The 21,946-nt window shown below is 39.3% G+C and overlaps 1 protein-coding gene across 1 annotated transcript in view; it reads left to right on the plus strand.

The window, feature by feature from the left end:
* CSTPP1 (centriolar satellite-associated tubulin polyglutamylase complex regulator 1) overlaps positions 1-21,946 on the plus strand; it is a gene marked incomplete at its 5' end in the record, with an annotated part of 151,464 nt that overhangs the window by 51,827 nt on the left and 77,691 nt on the right. Inside the window, 1 exon segment of the mRNA XM_081099686.1 lies at positions 12,512-12,642. Within this exon segment, the coding sequence (XP_080955812.1) occupies positions 12,512-12,642 (131 nt within the window).

Consider the following 21,946-nt stretch of genomic DNA (forward strand, 5'->3'; position numbering starts at 1 on the left):
CCCACTCTCTTCTCTTATACCTCCTCCTCCTGCCTTACTGAATACTGGGTTTCTCAGCTCACAACTCTTAAGAAGGAGCTTTATTTCAGAGTAGAAAGGGGCTCCCATATGTGGCCTATTATATCCATATCAACTTGCTTACTCTTTTCAAACAGCTATTGTCTTTTAATAGGGTCCTGCCTGGCAGGGGGAGTCCTTAATTCCTGCCATATAAGAATGGGCAGCTTGAGTTACAGCGAACTGCAGTTTGGTGCTCTGATCAAAAGGCCTCTGTTGTTTTTAGTGGGGTTTTTCCCCTCCCTCTCTCTCTCTTTCTACATCCTGGGCTAATAATTCAGCACAGCAAGGTCATTACAGGCTTTGAATTGAGAGCTGAGAGTGTTAAATTACTGACCTAGAATAAAAGAGATCTGGGGGGCTCTCAAGAAAGATAAAGGGATTCCGGATAGTAAAGTGCAAGCCCAGCAACCTCACTTCTTAACAATATTATTTTGTTAATCCTCTCTGTCTCCAAAAGTCTTTTCTGGGACAAGGAAAGATCTCCTGCCAGAGAAATTAGGTTAGGAACTCAACAACATCTCCTGAGAGCTGTGGCCCAGGTGCTAGCAGTTCATGGGGCCAGTGTAGCTGTCTCTTTTGTCACCTCCCTTGTCAATATTTCCCCCTCTTTCCCTTGCTTGCTCCCTGAGACAAATATTTGGTCCTTTATCACATAAGTCAAATATACTTGTGATATTTCAGCTGAAAAGTTATATCCTACATGAGGATTTCAGACAGGTGAAAAACATATCATTTGACCACAAAAATATCTTTAAAATATAACATTGTTTCATTAAAAACTGCTTCCATTCCATTTATACTTTGTAAATAATATTAGTCCGGTCCTCCCCTACTTTACCAAGAAAAAAAATTGTTCCAGTGTGAATGAATTTGACCTCTACTCTATTGGGTTTTCTGAAGAAAGTATTTCCATTTTTTTCCTTTGCTAAAACTATTATTTCCCATATATTCTTTCTTTACCATTACCTCTTAAAACCAGGCACTATTCTTATCCTTTGGAAAATATTGACATCCTAAGTCTACTGTTTTTAGAAAAGTTCCCAAAACCAACTTTCACAGAACTTCTGCATAGCAAAGTAATAATAATAGCTAATAGTCCCAGAATGTGCCAGCATTATATAACATGCATTATTATCACATTTAATCTTTGACAACCTTATGTAGTAAGTATTCTTATTACCACTATACACACACACACACACACACACACACACACACACCCTAATATGCAAATAGACCGAATGGTGGAACAACCAACCAGTCACTATGATGTGCGCTGACCACCAGGGGGCGCATGGAACATGGCAGACGTTGGCCGCGGCAGGATGGTGAAGCAGGTGAACCGGGGCACCAGCCCAAGGCAGGGCGCCGGTCGCTGTCATCGGGGTGAGCCTCTGGTGGTTACTGAAAATTCTTTGCTCCCGTGTGCTATGGTCCTACCTGGCGCTCACACCTGCTACCAGCACCAGTCCCGCTCACACCCGCTGATGGCGCTGGAGCCTCCACCTGCACCCACTGCTAGTGCCCAGTGCCAGCCCTGATCACTTGGCACCATCAGTGGGTGCAAGCGGTGGCTGCTGGCCCTGATCGCCCCTGAGGATTTCTCCACCTCCCCCTGCTCCTGAGGGGCGATTGGGGCAGCAGCTGCCACTCGCATCCACTGACGGTGCCACCCCTGCTCACACCTGCTGCTGGTGCCAGCCCCAATCGCTCCGCACTGTCAGTGGGTGCGAGCAGGGCCAGCGCTGTCAGCGCGTGGGAGCAGTGGCGGTGGGAGCAGGGCTGCTGGCAGATGGGAGATGGGGGGGCGAGGGGACTGTGGTAGGAGGGGCCAGGTGGGGGCACGGAGGATGGGCCGAGACCCACCCCAGTGCCCACCACAGTCTTGTGGACCACGGTTCCTTTCAAGGTGCACGAATTCGTGCACTGGGCCCCTAGTTTTATGGATAGAAAATAATTGAGGCACAAAGTGGTTAAGTACCTGGCCTAAAGTCACACAGCTAGGAAGAGATTAGATTTGCCCTAGACCAGTGCTTCTCAAACTTTAATATGCATGTGAATCATCTAGGGATCTTGTTGAAATGCAGAATCAGATTTAGTACGTCTGGCACGGGGCCTGAGAATCTGATTTTAACAGGCTTCTAAGTGATACCAAAGCTGCTATCCTTGATCCACACTTTCAGTGGCAACGCTGTAGTCATTCCTGCTTCAGAACTACTCTGAAAAATGTTTTGGTTATAACTTCCAATTTCTCATTCCATCAGGCAATTCTATAAATGTACATACTGGGTATTTGATACCAATAACTTACTTTCTTTCATTTTTATTGTGGTAAAATATACATAACAAAATTTTAACCATTTCTAACTGTGCAGTTCTGCAACATTAAGTACATTCACATTCTTCTTCAGCCATCATGACCATTCATCTTTGGAACTTTTTCATCTTCCCAAAATGAAACCCTATACCCATTAAACTCTAACTCCTGTTCCCTCCTCTCCCCAATCCCTGATAAACTACCATTCTACTTTCTCTCTCTATGAATTTAACTACTCTAGGTACCTCATATAAGATATGTCTTTTTGTGACTGACTTATTTCATTTAGCCTAATGTGTTCAAGGTCTATCCATGTAGCATGTATTACAATTTCCTTCCTTTGTCAGGCTCAATAATATTTCATTGTATGCATATATCACACTTTGTTTATCTGTTCAGCCATTGATAGAAACTTGGGTTACTTCCATCTTTTTGCTGTTGTGAATAATATTGCCATGACCATGGCTATACAGATACCTAAATCTCTACTTTCATTTCTTTTAATTATAAACCCAGAAGTAGAATTGCTGGATCATATGGTAATTCTACAATATCTTACTGTCCAAGGTACAAGTTTATTTCCAAGTTATTGTTTGTACTCCCATTCCTCCCCTTTTAAAAAACATTTCTTACTGAAAGGAAATCTTTGAAAGTTTGACAGAAAAAGTAAATTTTCAGTACAGATTTTCATTTTCTGTCATCTATAGCTGCTTTCTGATGTGTAGTCAGTCACAAAAGATTATTGAGAAATGTCCTTAGGCTTTTAGGAGATTGGTAGTTGGTTAAATGGCACCAAGTAGAGAATTAGAGAGTGCTGATGTTCTGAAATAAATCAATATTAAGAAGATTTATGCTACAGAAAAAGTTTTGTGTGAGTGAATTCACAACTTCACCTGACAAACAGGTGTTTAGGGAATAGAGAAGCCCTTATTAAACTTTATTTTTTCCTTTAAGACTTCCTGGAGCAGCTATACCAGGATCTTCAGAAACATTATGGCACCTCTTTCTCTGAGGTCATTAACCAAATAAAAAATTAGAGTCTCATCTGTTTACCAGAGTTTGGTGTACAATTCTGCCTACTAGCTAGAGTTTTTTCCCCTCTTACATCTTTAGAAATAAAATTCTTTGTTGGAAGTAAGAAAACAAATAGAAGTGACATTGAAATCTGGTGAGTTAATAAGAAAGAGATTTTAATAAAGGTATTAGGATTTTTTTCCCCATCATAGACTACTGAGTTATTAAGACTTCTTTAATCATGTAGTCCTAGAGCTCTCTTATTTTAGGAGTTCCTAAACAATGCAAAAAGTTGGGAAGAATGAACTTGAATGTGGAAAGTGAAATAACACAAAATAGCTTTCAACAAAAGCCAGGAAAATGAGTACTTTAAAAAATACATATAATTTACCAGTAGCTCTAAACAGTAAGTATACTTGAGTACTGAAAGAGACTGCACTTATTTTCTAAAAAGTGAGAGCAGCTATGGAGATAAAACAAAAAATAACAAAAAGGAGGTGACTCTGGAAATAATGGTAGTAACATAAGACATGATAAACCATGAAGATAGAGCATGAAATTGGCAGCCACAAGTCTGATGTATGTGGCTCTAAAAGTACAAGTCCTGCATTCCAACCACCCTTCAATTTTCTGATCATTTTCAATTATGATTGAATGCAAGAAGCCCTGGCCTGTGTAGTTCAGTTTGTTGAGCATCATCCCGTGCACCCAAAGGTTGCCGGTTTGATGCCCAGGTTGCAGGTTTGATCCCAGATGCCACTGGGGGTGCGTGCAGGAGGCAACCAATTGATGTTTCTCTTTCACATCAATGTTTCTCTCTCTCCCTCTCCCTCTTGTTCCTCTTTCTGTAAAATCAATAAAAATATATTTAAAAAACAACAACAACAAGACTTGGCCTATGACTAAAGCATTTATATGAAGAATTTTTTTAACCTAATTCGTAGCATCTTGAATAAGAACAAAGGGTAGTGGTTTGAGAATTATTTGCTGGACTTTGAACCGAGACGATTGATAAATACTGTATAATACCTCCAGCTCTTGAATGGGGTGGTATAGAGGAAGGAATTTGTTACATTTCAGGGACCCATAAAATAGTGTTGTGTTTTAAATGAAACCTGCAGGTGATACTAATGGGAACATTTTGGAGATTCTAGTGAGAAAAAGGATGACATAAAAGTACTTAAAAGTTATAGCTATAGGCAGAAAATAGAATAGAATTTACCTAAAAATTTTGTCTGATGCTGTATGAAGCACAGATATGCAATGGGTGGGAAAACTTGGGAGGAAATGAGTTGAAAAAACTAAAGGAGGAAACTGATAAGAAATTAGATGAGAATATGATATGTAATCTGGCAGTAAAATAGATAAAAACTGTTTTGCTTTTGAGACCTGGAGGTTGAGAGGAATCACGTTGTGGGGAAAGAATGGCAGGATCTGTCTGCAGATAACTAAAGATAGAGCTGAAGGGAAAGAAAGAAAAGATGACAGGTTTAGAGATCACAGATGAATGAACAGGAAATGTAACATGTAGCAGGATAACAGAAATATTGCAACATTCTAAAGGAATATTCTTTGTCCGGAAACTTCCTATAAGACCAGGGATGTTTCCCCAAAGAGACCATGAAAACACAACTACTCTGGATTTCAAGTGAAATTCTAGGCAAGCTCCTAGAAGTTCTGTTATCAAGAGCTCTGTTAGGAGGCCTTGTAGGAATGAGACAAACTAAAGATTTGTGGTATGTTGTTTTTTAAAAATATATTACCAAAATTTAACATAACATTGCAGAATATTTGGAATACAGAGGAAGAAATCAATTATAAGCCAAAAACTTTAATACGATTAATAAATACAATTGTCTTTTACATTTTTAATATTTTCCTAATGCAGACCTACTTTAATGTAGTTAAAATTATAATGTAAACACAATTTTTCCTATTTTCATGGTGTTTGAAAAGTGTTTCTAAATTGCTACATTTTTTTATGGTTTAAACTAGAGGCCTGGTGCATGAAATTCATGCATGGGTTGGGTCCCTAGGCCTGGCCGGCAATCAGGGGTGATTAGGTTCCTCATCTCCCCACCTCCCTGCCTCTTCCTTCCCTCGCCGCCTATGCACCACCACCGCCTGTGCACCACCACCCTGCGGCTGCCCACCTACCTGCCTTCTCCTCTTCTCCTTCCCTCACCACCCACGTCTGCTGCCACCCATCCCCAGTTCCCCATCCCAGCCTGGGGCCCAGCCCGATCATGCGATTGGGACCTGCTGGCCCGGGGGGCTGGCCGGGGGGAGGGGCCAACCGCCACCACAGTGGGTGGGCAGCGAGGGCATGGGGGGGGGGGATGGGGGAGGGACCTGGGAAGTTGGCCGCTGGCCCCAAGAAGGGAGCTGGCCCTCGATCCCCCTGGGAAAGGGGCTGGGTCTGCCGCCATCCACTCCCAGTTCCCCGTCCCAGCCTGGGGGCCTGCTGGCTGTGGGGAGGGACCAGGAGGTTGGCCAGCAGGCCCATTGGTGATTGGGGCCTGTGGGTTGGGAGCAGCTCCTGCATTGAGCATCTGCCCCCTCGTGGTCAGTGCCCGTCATAGTGACCAGTCGTTCCAGTTGTTCTGGTCATTCCGTTGTAATGGTCACTTAAGCTTTTATATATATAGATTTCTAACACGCTATAAAGAGTATGGATTACTAACCTTCTCCCAGTGCTCTGTGCGTTGATTTCACATCCTGAGGTATTTGTTTGCCTGTTTCTGTTGGCATGAGTAAACAACCTTATAAGGAGATGTTCCTTAACACTTAAAACTGCAAGGGGAAGCATGTCAATGAATCATCTTGCTTCTGCACTGACACTCGGTGGGTAAGGAAATGACATGCAGTTGGGACTTACCATAGCATGCCAGGCCGTCAGCAATAAGTTTTGAAATGTGAAGGTATGAAAAGGGATTTTGAAACATTTTTTAACTCTGGCAGGGAGCCAACTGAATTATAAACAAAGATGCAGTGGGGAGCAGTTTACTTTCAGGAAACAGTCTGTGAGAACTAAGTCCTTTGGTTAGCCTTCTTGGTGAGAATTTGCTTGGAGATCACCCTATCTGGAAATCATCTCTTCCCCCTTAGCGTCAGCCTAGGGTGGGACAAGAGCTTTAAGAAGATTCTTCCTGGGATTTGGTGACAGAAGAGCATTTGGTGAAGTAACCAAGGAGAGAAAACTCAGCATTGCTTATGCTGACCATTGCAGAAGCTTTCCACAGCTTTCAGGGCCTGTCTCATGAGTTTATCTCTTCAAAATGAAGTCAAATATGATCTTACTGATGTCATGGTCTGAAAACTAGCTCTGCTACTAAGGATCACTCAATCAGGCAGAAAAAAAAAATCTTGGTATGAAACGCCAGTGCTTAAGGCTTTAGAGTGAACCGATAAGTCTCTGATAGTTGTTTTGCTGAATAGAAATTATGAATCCTGTTCACCACAATGGCAACTCAGGTCTCACAAATTGGTTCATCTATCCTAGAAAGTGACTGGGGATTGATTAATCCCTTTGGATTTCTTCCTAAATTTGGGCCTTTTTTTAGAAGCCAAAGGTCTCAGACATTCTACTTCTAATTTAGCCAATACTGGGAATGAGAAGATGAGGATCTGAGTACTCATCTGCAATGTGGTCGGTTTCTATTTTCTATACTTTTACACTTAGTTCTTCCTGGCCAATAGAGAGCCTACAGTTGGTTCACCTGATGCATATCTATGGCAGAACCTTATTTGAAACGTACCATATGTTAAAGCCACACTTTGTCAAATTTCTCCTTGTATGTAGGACTATATTATTCACGTTTCCCTTTAATAGATGTGTTGTATGTTTGAACTATAGATAACAACAGTCCAATAGTCAGAAGTTCTTAGAAATTGAGCGCTTGTACAGAAACTTCTTTGTAACACTATAAGCAAGAAATTGGTGTGAGGCAATTCTGTCCAAGTGTGCTGTCCAAACTACTTTGGCCTTCTGCAACATAGACCAAGCTGACATGCTTTGCTGATTTCTTTCATCAAGTTAGCATTGCCAAATTCTGTGGCAGATAGGCAATGGAAAGAAAACATTTAAGGACTTAGACTTCATTTGATTTTTACAAAGAAAGAGAACAAATCCAGGGATGGTTAGTTCAGGGGACCAAATCATGCCATAAGAATACATCTTTAGGGTTTGGCGACTTTCGGCAAAACAAAACTCCAATCTGCTAATTTTGCCAATGTGTTCGAGGGAAATATGCCACAGAAGTTTTCTTTTTCCCTACACAGAATATCTTTTTCCCTTCTGTTTATAGAAGCAACAGAAGCTTACTTTAAATCATGATTCTTCCTAAGATGTTCTGGATCTTTGATCTTATTTTTCAAAGGCTGATCCATATTCTATATTTGTATCACCTTTGGTATGGCCAGCTGTGCTACATAATTGGATATGATTTGTCTTCATTTTTTGCTTCTCTGTAGATTTTTTTTAGGATTCCTTGCAAATAAAACTCATCTCAAATAGCAGAAAACAAGCCCTGGCCAGGTAGCTCAGTTGGTTAGAGTGCCATCCCAATACTCCAAGGTTTTGGGTTCAATCCTTGGTCAGGGAACATGTAAGACTAAATCACTGATTGCATAACTAAGTGGAACAACAAATCGATGTTTCTTTCTTCCCTCCTCTTTCCCTTCCCCTCTCTCTCAAGTCAATTAAAAATATAAAAAGAAAAGATATCTATAAAAATAAAAAACAGCAGAAGACAACCCAATGAGAAAATGAAATTGTATCAAGAGTCACACTAGTACCTGGCTGGCGTGGCTCAGTGGTTGAGCCTTGACCTATGAACCAGGAGGTTACAGTTCAATTCTTGGTCAGGGCACATGCCTGGGTTGTGGGCTCGATCCCCAGTGCAGGAGGCAGCCAATCAATGATTTTTTTCTCATCATTAATGTTTCTATCTCTCCCTTTCCCTTATTCTCTGAAATCAATAAAAATATATTTTAAAGAAGAGTTCACACTAGCTTAACATGTGTACAAATGTTAACTAAATTTTTTAACACAGCTCCTGCTGCATTTTCTTAACATGTTACTCTAGAGTTAATTAAATACTAAGCTAATAAAGTGGGAGAACTATGGAATTTTATTAATTATTTGATTTTATTGCTAAAATCAATTTAGGAGACATTTATACTCTGACCATTTCATTTTAATAAATTAATTCATACCTTTTAATATATATATATATATATATGTTTTTTGCAAAGAAAATTTAATTTTGATATCTCTGGATCCAGAAATTTCCTGAACTTCTTACCCATGACAGGTTAAAAAGAAATAGATCCTAATGAATTGGACAAAGGATATCTTTATTATGCTACCTTTTGTATAAGAAAGAAGAAGAAATAAAAATATGTACACGCCTCTGCTCATGTGAGAAAAAGATACACACGGGAAGAATGAATCAGAAACCAGTGAGATTCATTACTTACAGGGCATTATTGTAAATGGGGTGAACAAGTAAAAGTGTGGAGGGAAGGTGACACTTACTTTTGGAACTATGTTAATATTTCACATAGGCAAGATAGCTATGTATATAATTAACAAGGATGAGGGGCCCTAAAATGGAATACAGACAAACAAATGAAGCAAACTATATTTCAAATGAATAAATTAAACATGCTGAAGGGAATTGGGGAAGATTAAGTAATGTTTTTGTTTGTTTGTTTAATCCTCATCCAAGGATATTTTTTCCATTGCTTTTTAGAGAGTGGAAGGGAGGGAGGAAGGAGCAGAGAGAGAGGAAAACATCAATATAAGAGACATATAGATTGGTTGCCTCCTGCATGCGTCTCCTTCAGAGCCAGCCAGGAATCAAACCTGCAACCTCTCAGTGAGCAGGCCAACACAAACCACTGAGCACACCGACCAGGGTGAGACTAAGTACCTTTTGAACACAGTATTTGGACTATTTGCCCTCCCTTGGGCTAAAAACAAAAAGAACTCTAAATAAGTGTTGAACTAGAATTAGGAGGTTGCTTTTACACAGAGGCATGGATTAGCAATTGCTGTACATTTTAGGATTGAGCAAATAAGTAAATATATATTATGGATAATGGGAGCTGGATTTCTCTGTGAGAAGAGGAAGTTTCATATATAAAAGGGAAAGAATAGAGGGTACCTTGTAGCAATATATTGGAATTGAATCAGTGTGGACTCATGGGTTTTAATATATGTAAATAGCTAGACATATAGAAATGAAAATAAGTATGTGTGTGTTTGTGCACATGTGCACATTTGTGTAGAACGTGTGTATATAGACCTTCATCTGTTTCTTAACTGTCTTCTGAGAGAGCCTAGAAGCAATGACACATTTGGAGCAAAAAGCACACCCAGCACCTACCTAGATCTTGGTTTTTAAACACTGTTTTTTACTAAAAGCAACTTGGGCTTCTTGGATAAATGACTGGTTCCAAGATGGTTTAGAGAAAGAACAAGATGGGCCTGGAACATCTTATTCTATCAAAAAGAAAGCAAGTACCCAAAGAATTGTGTAGATAAGTCAAAAGGACAGAAGTCAGCTTGAAGGAGCTCCCACAGCCAAATCTGGGACAATTTGAGCAACAAAATAAATAATGATAATAAAGGATTATAGCCTATTGAATAAAGCAAGAATCCATGAATCCAGACTAATGTAAATAAATAAATAATGAATGGATGAGAAAGGTAAGCTCTTCTTTACCATAGAAAGTCAAATTATAAATGTAGATGAAATGACGTAACTAGGGGGAATTAGCTATTTGGCAAACCCATCAAAATTGTTATTGCTTCTAGCAAGAATTATTAGATACTGAATCAATAGCTAGTAAAACTAGTAAATGAAAGTTTGAAGAGTTGACTGTAGATTTCCACAGCCTCAAAATATTTCCCCACAAGATACTTATTAAATACAACCTAATTGCTTACTCCATAGAACTTATAATCTAGTAGGAGAAATAAGTCTAATAACTTTAAAACAAGGCAGCAAATTGTGAGTTCTATTAGAGAGTTAAAAGTGAGATATGCTGGGAATTGAGCATGGGGATGGAATCATGAAAAGACTTTATGTAAAATATGGCAGATGGTCTGGAAAGATTAGAGTTTTAGCAGATGGAGACAGAAAAAAGATACTTCAAATTGAAGAGAGCCAGAAAAGTTTTGAGCAATATTTCATTTTCTGCTCTTTCCTTAGAGCCATCTTATCTAAAAGAATTTTCACTGATCATATTGATCATCTATTCTTTAAGTAAAGTGATTATGATCCCCATACTGACCAGTTGCCACCATATTCAGATGTTTCTAATTATTTTTATTTTTAGTTAAATGTGAATTTTATCAGTATGGATTACCTAAAGGCAGTAGTGTAAATAAAATTGTAAATCTTTTCATATTCAATATTATAAGCCCTTGCCCTATCAAGTTGTTTTATAAAATTCCTATGTTATAATTTTTTATAAATTTGTACTTATCTGTATAATGAGGCTCAGCCAGATTCTTTAATGCATATATTACTCTCTACTGTTTTTTTAAAATATATTCTTGAAAGTTACATTAAGGATATAACTTCACTATAACTAGTTCCTTTACAACCAAGATCATGATCTAGACACCAGCATTTTACCCTTGTGGGATATGAAGCACACTTTGGGACTAAGTCTTTGCTGGATAGCTTCATAAATTTAGTCTAGAATGTTCTCATTTTAGACTTCATTTGCTAGAAATGTGGCCTACTCCATTTATCTGTAACAGTTCATTTGCTTTCTTTTTCATTTTCCTTTGCTCAAGACAATAAATAGCACTGCCACAAACTGTATGCTTAGTTTAACATTTTCATTGCTTTTTAAACATCTCTCATCTAACCTAATTCTTTGCCAGGTATTTTCCTCATACTTTCTCACAGTGTCTTAGAATTAGATTTCTATGCTACTTTTCTAAGAGGGAAGAAGAGCGTGTAATTAGCCTTTTTATATAGCACTGTTAATAGTCACAGGAAGAGGTTAATTTTATCCTTTAACATACTATACTTTACAGACAGGTTAGACACTTCCCTCTGAACTTGGTCAGGGAAAAGAAAAATGGAACAGATGGCTCCTGAAATTTTTTCCTGTTCAATTCAGAGGTTCAGAATTTTTTTCTCTCATTAGTCAACAAATGAAAAGTGGCATTTGGAATTACCATTGTCCCTCTATTACTTGCCATCTTCATTTTAATGCCTGCTTCTCTGTAACATTAACACATTTCCCACTCATGATTTACTTGTCAGGGAATTTAGGAGTTTTCTGGAAGCCGAAGTCTGCCTTAGGTAGTGTTGATTACTGGATAATTGCCTATTCTTTGGTGGAATTTCAATTTTTAGATTACGCCAAGCTCTACAGCCTTTACTTCTTTGGCAAAAGAACCCAAAGGCAATGGAGTATATTTTTTCCCCTTCCCCAGCCCAGCTTAAACAATGACTCACTTGGGCTCTGGGGTTTTGCTTCATACTTTAATTTAGGGGCCACTTTCTACCCTTGTTCTTCTTATTTGCTTTTAGTGTTCTGTTTGGAACCTTTTATATCCTTTGGCACATGGATTTTCCTCTGAGGTTATTGTCAGAGAAGTATGTAACACCACCCCTAAACTGGAACAGACAAGCTGGTTATGTCCCATAAGCTATGTTGTTCATATATGGCAGCTGATAGAGGTCAGAGAGTACAGAAAGAATATCTTTAAGGAAACATAATTCCAAAAAAGGTAGGGAGAGGCGTATTCTCCAAAAAGTATGAGTGCCAATGTCAGCCAATTAAAGACTGAAAGATTTCCCTCTATGTGAGATGCTCCAGTGACTGCTAAAATTTCCTCAGGGTGTGTATGTGGGAAGGGGAGAAGTACTCAGAGGAACTGGACTGAAACAGTTTTCAGAGGGATATGGTTATGTGAAGCGACTTCCTTCTAGAAGGACTTGGTCTAATTTATAGTTCAGAGTCTTGTTGGAGAAAAAAATCCTTTTTCCCTTTTTGGCAGTGCTTCTGTCTGGTCTCGCTTTTTCATTCTGATTTCAACCTTCCATAACTGTCTATCTAACGATGATTTCTTGATTCTTCTCTTTGCAGCTTTAACAGTGTATGTCAGGGAACTCACATTCTCTTTCGGGAATTCAGCTTCGTCCAAGCCACCCCTCACAACAGGGCATCATTCCTACGGGCCTTCTGGAGATGCTTCCGAACTGTGGGCAAAAATGGCGGTAAGTCTTCCCAAATTCTTTCTTCCCTTTTCTTCCTACCAAACTTTTATCTCTTTTTTGTTCCTATAAATACTGTTTGGGTACTAGCCAGTTTGCCTCAGTGGATAAAGCGTCGGCCTGCTGACTAAAGGGTCCCGGGTTTGAATTGGATCAGGGGCATATGCCCAGGTTGCAGGCTTAATCGCCAGTAGGGGGCGTACGGGAGGCAGCCAGTAAATGATTCTCTCTCATCATTGATGTTTCTATCTCTCCCTCTCCCTTCTTCTAAAATCAATAAAAATATATTTAAAAAAAAATACTGTTTGGTCTCATGCTATTCAAGGTTATAGGCCCACCTTACTTTTGAGGAGCTATTCCTCTTGTGTCAGAAATACACCTCCGTTACTACCACCATCACTGATGAGTGTATTAAGAGCCAAGTGAAGCTCTGTGCACTTTACATGCAGTAATTCACTTACTCTTTATAACATCTCTCTGTGGTAGATACTGTAAACTCCATTTTATGACTAATAAAACTTAGGATCAGAGGGGTTAAGTAACTTGGCAAGGTTAAACAGTAAATGCTGGGGCTGGATTCATACCCAGTCCATCTGGCTCCAGAGCCTTTGCTTTTGACAAATATTAAAATACCGTGCAGTCGCCCTAACCAGTTTGGCTCAGTGCATAGAACGTCAGCCCAAGGACTGAAAGGTCCTGGGTTCGATTCCAGTCAAGGGCATGTACCACGGTTTCAGGCTCAATTGAGGCCCTGGTCGGGTGTGTGTGGGAGGCAACCAACCAGTGTGTCTCTCTCACATTTGATGGTTCTTTCTGTGTCTCTCCCCCTCCCTTCCACTTTCTCTAAAAACCAGTGGAAAAATATCCTCGGGATTAACATCAAAACAATGCCATGCGGTAAATTCAAGGAAAGATGTGACTGCAAATAAACTCCTGAGTAGGGGGAGGGATGGGGATACTATTGTCAGAGGATGGAGAGAGTGGATTAGAGAAGGTTCTCCTCAGAAATGGCTGTTTGATCTCAGTTGGGAAGGAAGAGTGAGTAGAAGTTGTACACATGGATAAAAGAGAGAAAGGCATTCTACTAGTAGGCAGAGCATGTGCTGTGGTGTAGACGCATAAATGGAATAAAAGAAAGACGGTACTGAAAGACATTTTTTGCCATAAAAAAAAAGTTGGCCGAAACCGGTTTGGCTCAGTGGATAGAGCGTCGGCCTGCGGACTGAAAGGTCCCAGGTTCGATTCCGGTCAAGGGCATGTACCTGGGTTGCGGGCATATCCCCAGTAGGAGATGTGCAGGAGGCAGCTGATCGATGTTTCTCTCTCATCGATGTTTCTAACTCTCTATCTCTCTCCCTTCCTCTCTGTAAAAAATCAATAAAATATATTAAAAAAAAAAGTTGTATTTCATGTAGGCTCTATATGAAGGATTATGGAAGAGTGATGTGATGATATGAGTTCTAGAAAGAGCATTCTAGAGACAGCATGGAAATGGCTTAGCGGGTGAGACTAGAAGCCAGGAGCATAGTTGGCAGACTTGTAGTAGGTGAGGTGCCAAGAGCCAAGAGCCAAGGCAGCAGCCATAGAGATGGTAGGTGTACTTTCAGAGATGGAATCCACAGGACTTGGTGATTTGGTTTGGCATGTAAGATAAGTGGGAAAACAGTTACAAATTTCCGGGTAAGTGTATAGTTCTGAAGCATTAAGTGCACTCATATAGTTCTGACACCATCCCAACCATCCATCTCCACAACTTTTTCATCTTCCCAAACTGAACCTCTCTACCCATTAAGCACTAACTCTCCATTTTCCCTTTCCCGCAGCCCCTGGCAGCTACTATTCTACTTTCTATCTCTCTGAATTGGACTACACGAGGTATCGCATACTAATGGAATCATACTATATTTATCCTCTTGTGAATGACTTATTTCATTTAACATAACATCCTCAGAGTTCATGCATGTAGTGGCAAGTGTCAGAATTTCCTTCCTTTTTAGGGTTAAGTAATACTCCATTGTATGTGTATACATATTATTTGTTTATTCATCCATTGATGGATATTTGGGTTGCTTTCACATTTTGTCTAATGTGATGTAAGTTTTTTTAAAGTTTATATTTCTTTGAAACACAGTTAAAAAACTTCAGTAAGCAACAGGAAATATAGGTCAGGTTCTAGAAATATAGATTTTGGGAAATAGAATAAAGTTGACTAAAGTCAATTTTTCATTTCACCTTACAAATCCTTGAGAGAAGAGCTATGTACATGAGAAAATGCAAGTCATTTTTGTATTTGCATACTGTTGGTTTGGCATATTCTGATTATATTCTAAAGAAAATATTAAGGAAAACACTGATTGAAAATGCCTTCGAGATTTTAAAGATCTTGGTGAGATGAAAGGCAAAAGGTACCCACTGACACTGACAGCTTCTTTTTAAAAATGGAATTAGATTCTCACATTCAGAACATTGAAACATTAAATTGCTCCAAAATTTTCTGATTTAGAATCTCTACATCAAAACCTTGGTTCACATCTGTTTTTAACCATTTGTACACTATAAGCATCTATAGACGCAAGCAGCGGGCCTTTTTAAATTAAATTCAAAATATTGTGGCAGTTAACTGGTTTAGGGCCTGTTTGTATCCCACCTTCATATTGTGTGTTATTTCAAATTACTATTGAATACTTTTAACATAGTTTTTTTAGTGATTGTAACTTAAAGTAGAGGAAGGCCTAAACTATTTCCTCATTCATTCAATGAATTATTTCTGGTAGACTTACCATGTGCCTGGCACTGTGGTTAGAGTGAACACTCCCTGCTTCCATTGAGTATATAAGATCCCCCATCCTGCTCTAGTGGATGCTACTGCTACTTTATATTTAGCTACGGAATTTTTTTTTTTTCTAAAACTCCTTCTACTTAGTGTCTTATTAGACCATTTCTACTATCCTAAGAAATAAGTAAGATAGGTATTATTGTGCCCATTTTATAAACAATGAAATTATGTAACTTGTATAATTGCACAGTGGATTGGTAGCAAAGTTAGAAACAGAACTCATATTTACTAATTTGCTAATGTGCTATTTCTACTATTTCTGCTACTCCAATCACATACGGCTTCTGTGACATGCACTCTCTAGAGACAATCTATCTCATTTACATTCTTGTGCAAACAATCTTAGTGTGCTGAGAATAGCATCATCTCCTTTACAGAATATATGTACTAGTGGGCAAAAATCAATGTGACCCAATTTTAAGTGAACTACCTCAGAAAAATTAAGCAGTTGGTCTCAAAATAAACAAAACTGGGAGCTGTGAATGGATAGGTGGAGTTTGTACTGTTTCAACAGAACCTGTCTTTCCCAATCCTTCCCAGTCCCTTAATCAGTTAGCAAATATGTATTGAATACTCTCTATATTGAACAATGGTGCATATAGACAGCTGGTTTCTATGAAATAGTACATGGAGGTAACTATGGAAAACAGTCTTTAAATGTCCTCAATTCTCTTCCTGCTTTAGAAGTGGGGCCTCTTCAAGAATTTATTTACTATCACAAGGGATTCATATAGCATGTGGACTCTAAGCAGATGTGGGTTTCTTTATCTTTCTTATAGCAGCTGCCATTGATTCATCCAGCTGTTGAGAGGGAGCACCTCCAAGTTCTCCCTGTTTCTCCTGTGCCATAAACATGACCTAGATTTTATGCTGGATATTTCTTGCTATGCTTCTTAATCAGACAGTTTCTGATTTCTTAAAGAGCAAATGCAACATTTGTGTCTAGGTGATACTAAAATCTTTGGTTAAATAGCTTTAATATATTCTCAGTTTCTTCCAGGAAACTTGAGAATATTTTTCAGTTCCAGAATGTATCAGTCCCCAATTTTAATCCAAAATGAGCAAAAACATTCAGAGGCAGGGTTCCAAAAGTAAGTATTAAGCCCCATTTTTTCAAGTAGAATGCCAAGTACCAGACTCTTATTCAGTGGAGCCTCTACTATATGATTCTCCTGCAGACAACTTCCTTAGAACATCATGTACATATTATAGCATTATCAAGAGGAAATAACTCTTCTGGGAGGTAGCATAGAAGAGCAGAGTTCCAGCAAAATATATCTAAAACTGAAGTCACTTTGTAAAAAAATAAACCTGATCCCTTCTGAAATAGTTTATCCAAGTTTTTAGCAAGTACAAGGATGCAATGTCATTTCTGCATATCTGAGTAGTGAATAATGCTAATTTTCCTATGTCTGAATTTCAGATAACCTCATGAAGACTATAGCAAATCTCTTGCTATTAGGCAACTTTAGACTCTTGGAAGCAAAAATGTCTATTTAGCCCTAGCTGGATTGCTCAATGGTTAGAGTGTCAACCCGAGGACAGAAGGGTTGAGGTTCAATTCCGATCAAGGGCACGTACCTGTTTCAGGCTCTATCCCAGCCCCTGGTTGGGGTGTGTGTGGGAGGCAACCAATTAATGTGTCTCTCTCACATTGATGTTTCTCTCTCTCTGTCTCTCCCCCTCCCTTCCACTCTTTTTTTAAAAAATCAATGAAAAAAAAATATCCTCAGGTGAAGATTAAAAAAAAAGTCTATTCAAACAATTTTAAGATTCAACCTCGTGCTTTGGTATTTCTTTCAATGTAGAAAGATTAATCTAAATTTTTCAAGTCTGGCAAATATTGAAATTCCCTTGAAGTAAATTTCTACTTCTGTTTAGGAATATTGGTTCAAAAGTTTTTGTCCATATTTGTTTTCATAGTTTATTAGAATTTTATTTTGAACTTTGTGTTTTTACCAATGAATACATATATTTCATTTAATAAAATGATGATAGGTACCTCCTCTTCAGCTCATGAAGAAGTACCTACTAAGGGAGTTGTCCTCCTGCCATAAACAACTAGAAATCAGACAATGTCCAATGTATGAAACGACTGTGGTCCCTGAGAGGCAGTTGCCAAGTGACGGTACAGTAAGGAAGATCATCAAAGAGCCAGGAAGATCATCATGCTGAGGAGTTGAGTTAAGGAGACAGAGATTGGGGTTTAGAGAAACCAAGGTGGCCAGAATTTTCAGGACAGAGTACCAGAGAGGAGGGAGTAAGTAACTCAGTAAGTTCTAGAGAGTTTCAAGCAGATATTTGAGTCTTTGGCTATAAATTCTGCACATGTGTGGGTTGGAAAAAGAACCACCAGAAAACAGTTCCTGAAGTGTACACAGGACAAGGGATAGTTCACACTTCTGCCAGCCAGAGTTGAAAAACCTCAAAATACATAGAACATTGGCATTGGATAGAATCCTCAGCAGCTTACAAACAAAAAGATCCAACTTATAGGCATATCACTTAACTATATACCTAAACAAAATTAATACTCCTTAAAGGACTTCGGTAAAATCCAGCCCTCAACATAAAATTCACAAAGTCTGGCATACAATTAAAAATTACCAGACCTTAAAAGGGGCAGGAAATATGGCCCATAATCAGGAGAAAAAAATCAATCGATAGAAACACAGACCCAGAAATGACAGACGATAGAATTAGCTAACAAGAACCTTTGAGCAGTTATTTTAAATCATATAAATATGATCAGATCTTGCTTCAAGGCAGCCCTCCGGCTCTGCCCTCTCCATATTTTGGCCCTGCCCCATTCCAGCAGAAGCCTTTCAGGGAGAACCAAGATGGTGGCATAGGTTAACGCTGGAGTTTGCTGCTTTGAACAACTACTTCAAAAGTGAAACTAAAAGACTGAACGGACATCACCCAGAACCACTGGAACGCTGGCTGAGTGGAAGTCCTACAACTAGGAGGAAAGAGAAACACATACGGACACTCAGAGGAGGCGCAGTGCTGAAGTCAAATTCTGAGGTGCGGAGTGCTTGGAGCGGGCTGGCAGCGGAGGGCGCGGTTGGCGTTTTCAATCGGGAGGGAGTCGCAGACTCTGAGCTCCAGATCCAGGCGAGTCTTTAGGGACCCAGACTCAAACGGGAGAAGCGGGACTGCCTGGCTTCGGTCAGAGCAAGTGCAGCTTTCTCTCCGAGCTTTGCAGCGGGTGCTGGGACTCAGAGAGGCAGAGCCCCTGGGGACAGGACTGAGAGCCGCCATAACTGCTCTCTCCTGCCCACCCTGTTGATCCTGTGCGACCCGCCCCGCCCAAGCCCTGCACAGAAGCATTTGCGGGATAGCCTCAGGCAAACGCCAGATTAGCACCTCCCTAGAGGACAGAAGTTCTCTCACTGCTGACACAGCTGATTCTCATAGCCACTTGGCCTGGAGGTCAAACCCTCCCTGGAATTAGCTACAACAATCAAGATCTAACTATAAGACCACGAACAAAGACCACTAGGGGGTGCACCAAGGAAGCATAACAAAATGCGGAGACAAAGAAACAGGACAAAATTGTCAATGGAAGATATAGAGTTCAGAACCACACTTTTAAGGTCTCTTAAGAACTCTCTAGAAGCCGCCGATAAATGTAGTGAGATCCTCAAGAAAACTAATGAGACCCTCGATGTTATGATAAAGAACCAACTAGAAATTAAGCATACATGGACTGAAATAACGAATATTATACAGACTCCCGACAGCAGACCAGAGGAGCACAAGAATCAAGTCAATGATTTGAAATGCGAGGAAGCAAAAAACACCCAACCGGAAAAGAAAAATGAAAAAAGAATCCAAAAATGCGAGGATAGTGTAAGGAGCCTCTGGGACAGCTTCAAGCGTACCAACATCAGAATTATAGGGGTGCCAGAAGATGAGAGAGAGCAAGATATTAAAAACCTATTTGAAGAAATAATGACAGAAAACTTCCCCCACCTGGTGAAAGAAATGGACTTACAGGTCCAAGAAGCGCGGAGAACCCCAAACAAAAGGAATCCAAAGAGGACCACACCAAGACACATCATCATTAAAATGCCAAGAGCAAAAGATAAAGAGAGAATCTTAAAAACAGCAAGAGAAAGAAACTCAGTTACCTACAAGGTAATACCCATACGACTGTCAGCTGATTTCTCAACAGAAACTTTGCAGGCCAGAAGGGAGTGGCAAGAAATATTCAAAGTGATGAATACCAAGAACCTACAACCAAGATTACTTTATCCAGCAAAGCTATCATTCAGAATTGAAGGTCAGATAAAGAGCTTCACAGATAAGGAAGAGCTAAAGGAGTTCATCACCACCAAACCAGGATTATATGAAATGCTGAAAGGTATCCTTTAAGAAGAGGAAGAGGAAGAAAAAGGTAAAGATACAAATTATGAACAACAAATATGCATCTATCAACAAGTGAATCTAAGAATCAAGTGAATAAATAATCTGATGAACAGAATGAACTGTTGATTATAATAGAATCAGGGACATAGAAAGGGAATGGACTGACTATTCTTGGGGGGGAAAGGGGTGTGGGAGATGCGGGAAGAGACTGGACAACAATCGTGCACCTATGGATGAGGACAGTGGGTGGGGAGTGAGGGCGGAGGGTGGGGCGGGAACTGGGAGGAGGGGAGTTATGGGGGGGGGGGAAGAGGAACAAATGTAATAATCTGAACAATAAAGATTTAATTTTAAAAAAATCATATAAATATGATCAAATATGTAAAGGAAAACATGAATCTGATTAGGTGATAAGTGAAAGATATTAAAAAGGTACAAATTGAATTTCTAAACATAAAAAAAGACAGTATCAGAAGTGAAATAATGGTAGTAATAGCAATTAACATTTATTAAGTGCTCCCTAAATAGATTATCTCATTTTTCTTCACAGCAATCCTATGTAATAGGTAGATATTTTAATATAGTTGTTGTATAGAAAATGAAACTGAGATTTAGAAGTTCAGTAACTTGTTCTAGGTCCCACGCCTAATAAGTGAAAAAAGCCAGTGCGTAAGAAGCCAGAAAGCTGACTAAAAGAGAATATTCCTTTTTTTAAAAAAATAATTATATTGTTTAAAGTATTACAAATAGTAGTACATATGTCTCTTCCCCCCCCCCCCCCCCCACTTACCTCTCCGCGGCCTCCCCTACCCCCTGGCACTTGCCCTCGTCTCCCCCCCTCCCCCTCGCCCCCAGTGTCTTGCATCTGTTGGTTGTGCTCATATGCATGCATACAAGGCCTTCAGTATTACTTTTTAAATGTGTTCTTCATCAGATAGTGTACGAGATGCTTGAAATATGAATGAGTGAATGGCAATACTTGCCCTCAAGGAGCTCACATTCCAGAAGAAGAAACAGATTAGTCTAGAAATAGTTTCCATAGAGTGTAAGTGATTATTAGAGCCATGTGTAGGATTCAGTGACAGTACAAGGGAGGAAGTAGTTTTTCCTGCAGAAGCTGGGGAAGGCTATAAAGGAGCGAAGGCATTTGGATTTTGAAGTAGTAAAAGCTATTAAGCAAATAAAAAATACATTCTAAAAAGAAAAAACAAGATTTTTGAAAGTATTATGACCTAAAACAACACGGTTCCTTTGGGAAACACTTAAAGATTCATTTTGGCTAGTGCTTAACACGTAAGAAGGAAATTAGAATCTTATGAATTTGTGCAGTATTCTCACATATGACACTGGCAAAGTATGGAAAGTAAGTAGTAAGACTGAGGACAAAAACCAGTTAGGAGCCAGTTACAGTAGAACAATAAGTGGCATGGAGATGCAGAGCTATTTAAGGAGCTGGTTTAACAGGACTTGCTGATTGACTGGATGTGAGGTGTGGGAGAGAAGAGTCAAGAATGAGTGACAGAATCTGAAGTATTGCCTCTTTCATCCCTCCCTTTCTCTTTTCCTTTCCTTTTTTTTTCTTTCACTTTTTGTTTTACTCTGAATTCACTGTGGTTTTGTCTTCATAGTATTGGTATATTCATTCATTCAACAAAATTTATGTATCAGTTGCTAGTGATGAAGCAGTAAGGTGAAGAGACAAATTCTTGCTCTCATGGAGTTGTGTCTAATAATCTGAGATTTGAAAAAAATGTTCCTGTCTTTTTCAAAGGAGCTCACATTCTAGGAATCAGGAAATTGCATATGATAAAAATAAATGTTACTTTCTCCTAAAATATCTAATGTTATAGTGGGTGAAGTGATCTCAAGGAAAAATGCAGAAAGTTAGGCTGACTTAAAGCTTTTGGTCTGATTTCTCTAAAGTCAAATTTCCACTTGACTTTACTTGTCACTAATCCTCATCCTCACCACTAAAAACCATTCTGTGAGGATTAACAGCGTTTACTTCAGGAATGGGTGGCTGCCTGGTTTGAAATATTAAAGACCATTTGTTAGTTTTGTAATTTTTAAAATAAACAAATGAAAATCCTTCCATGT

This window comes from Myotis nattereri, assembly GCF_964212035.1.
Source record: "Myotis nattereri genome assembly, chromosome: 9".
Taxonomy (NCBI): domain Eukaryota; kingdom Metazoa; phylum Chordata; class Mammalia; order Chiroptera; family Vespertilionidae; genus Myotis; species Myotis nattereri.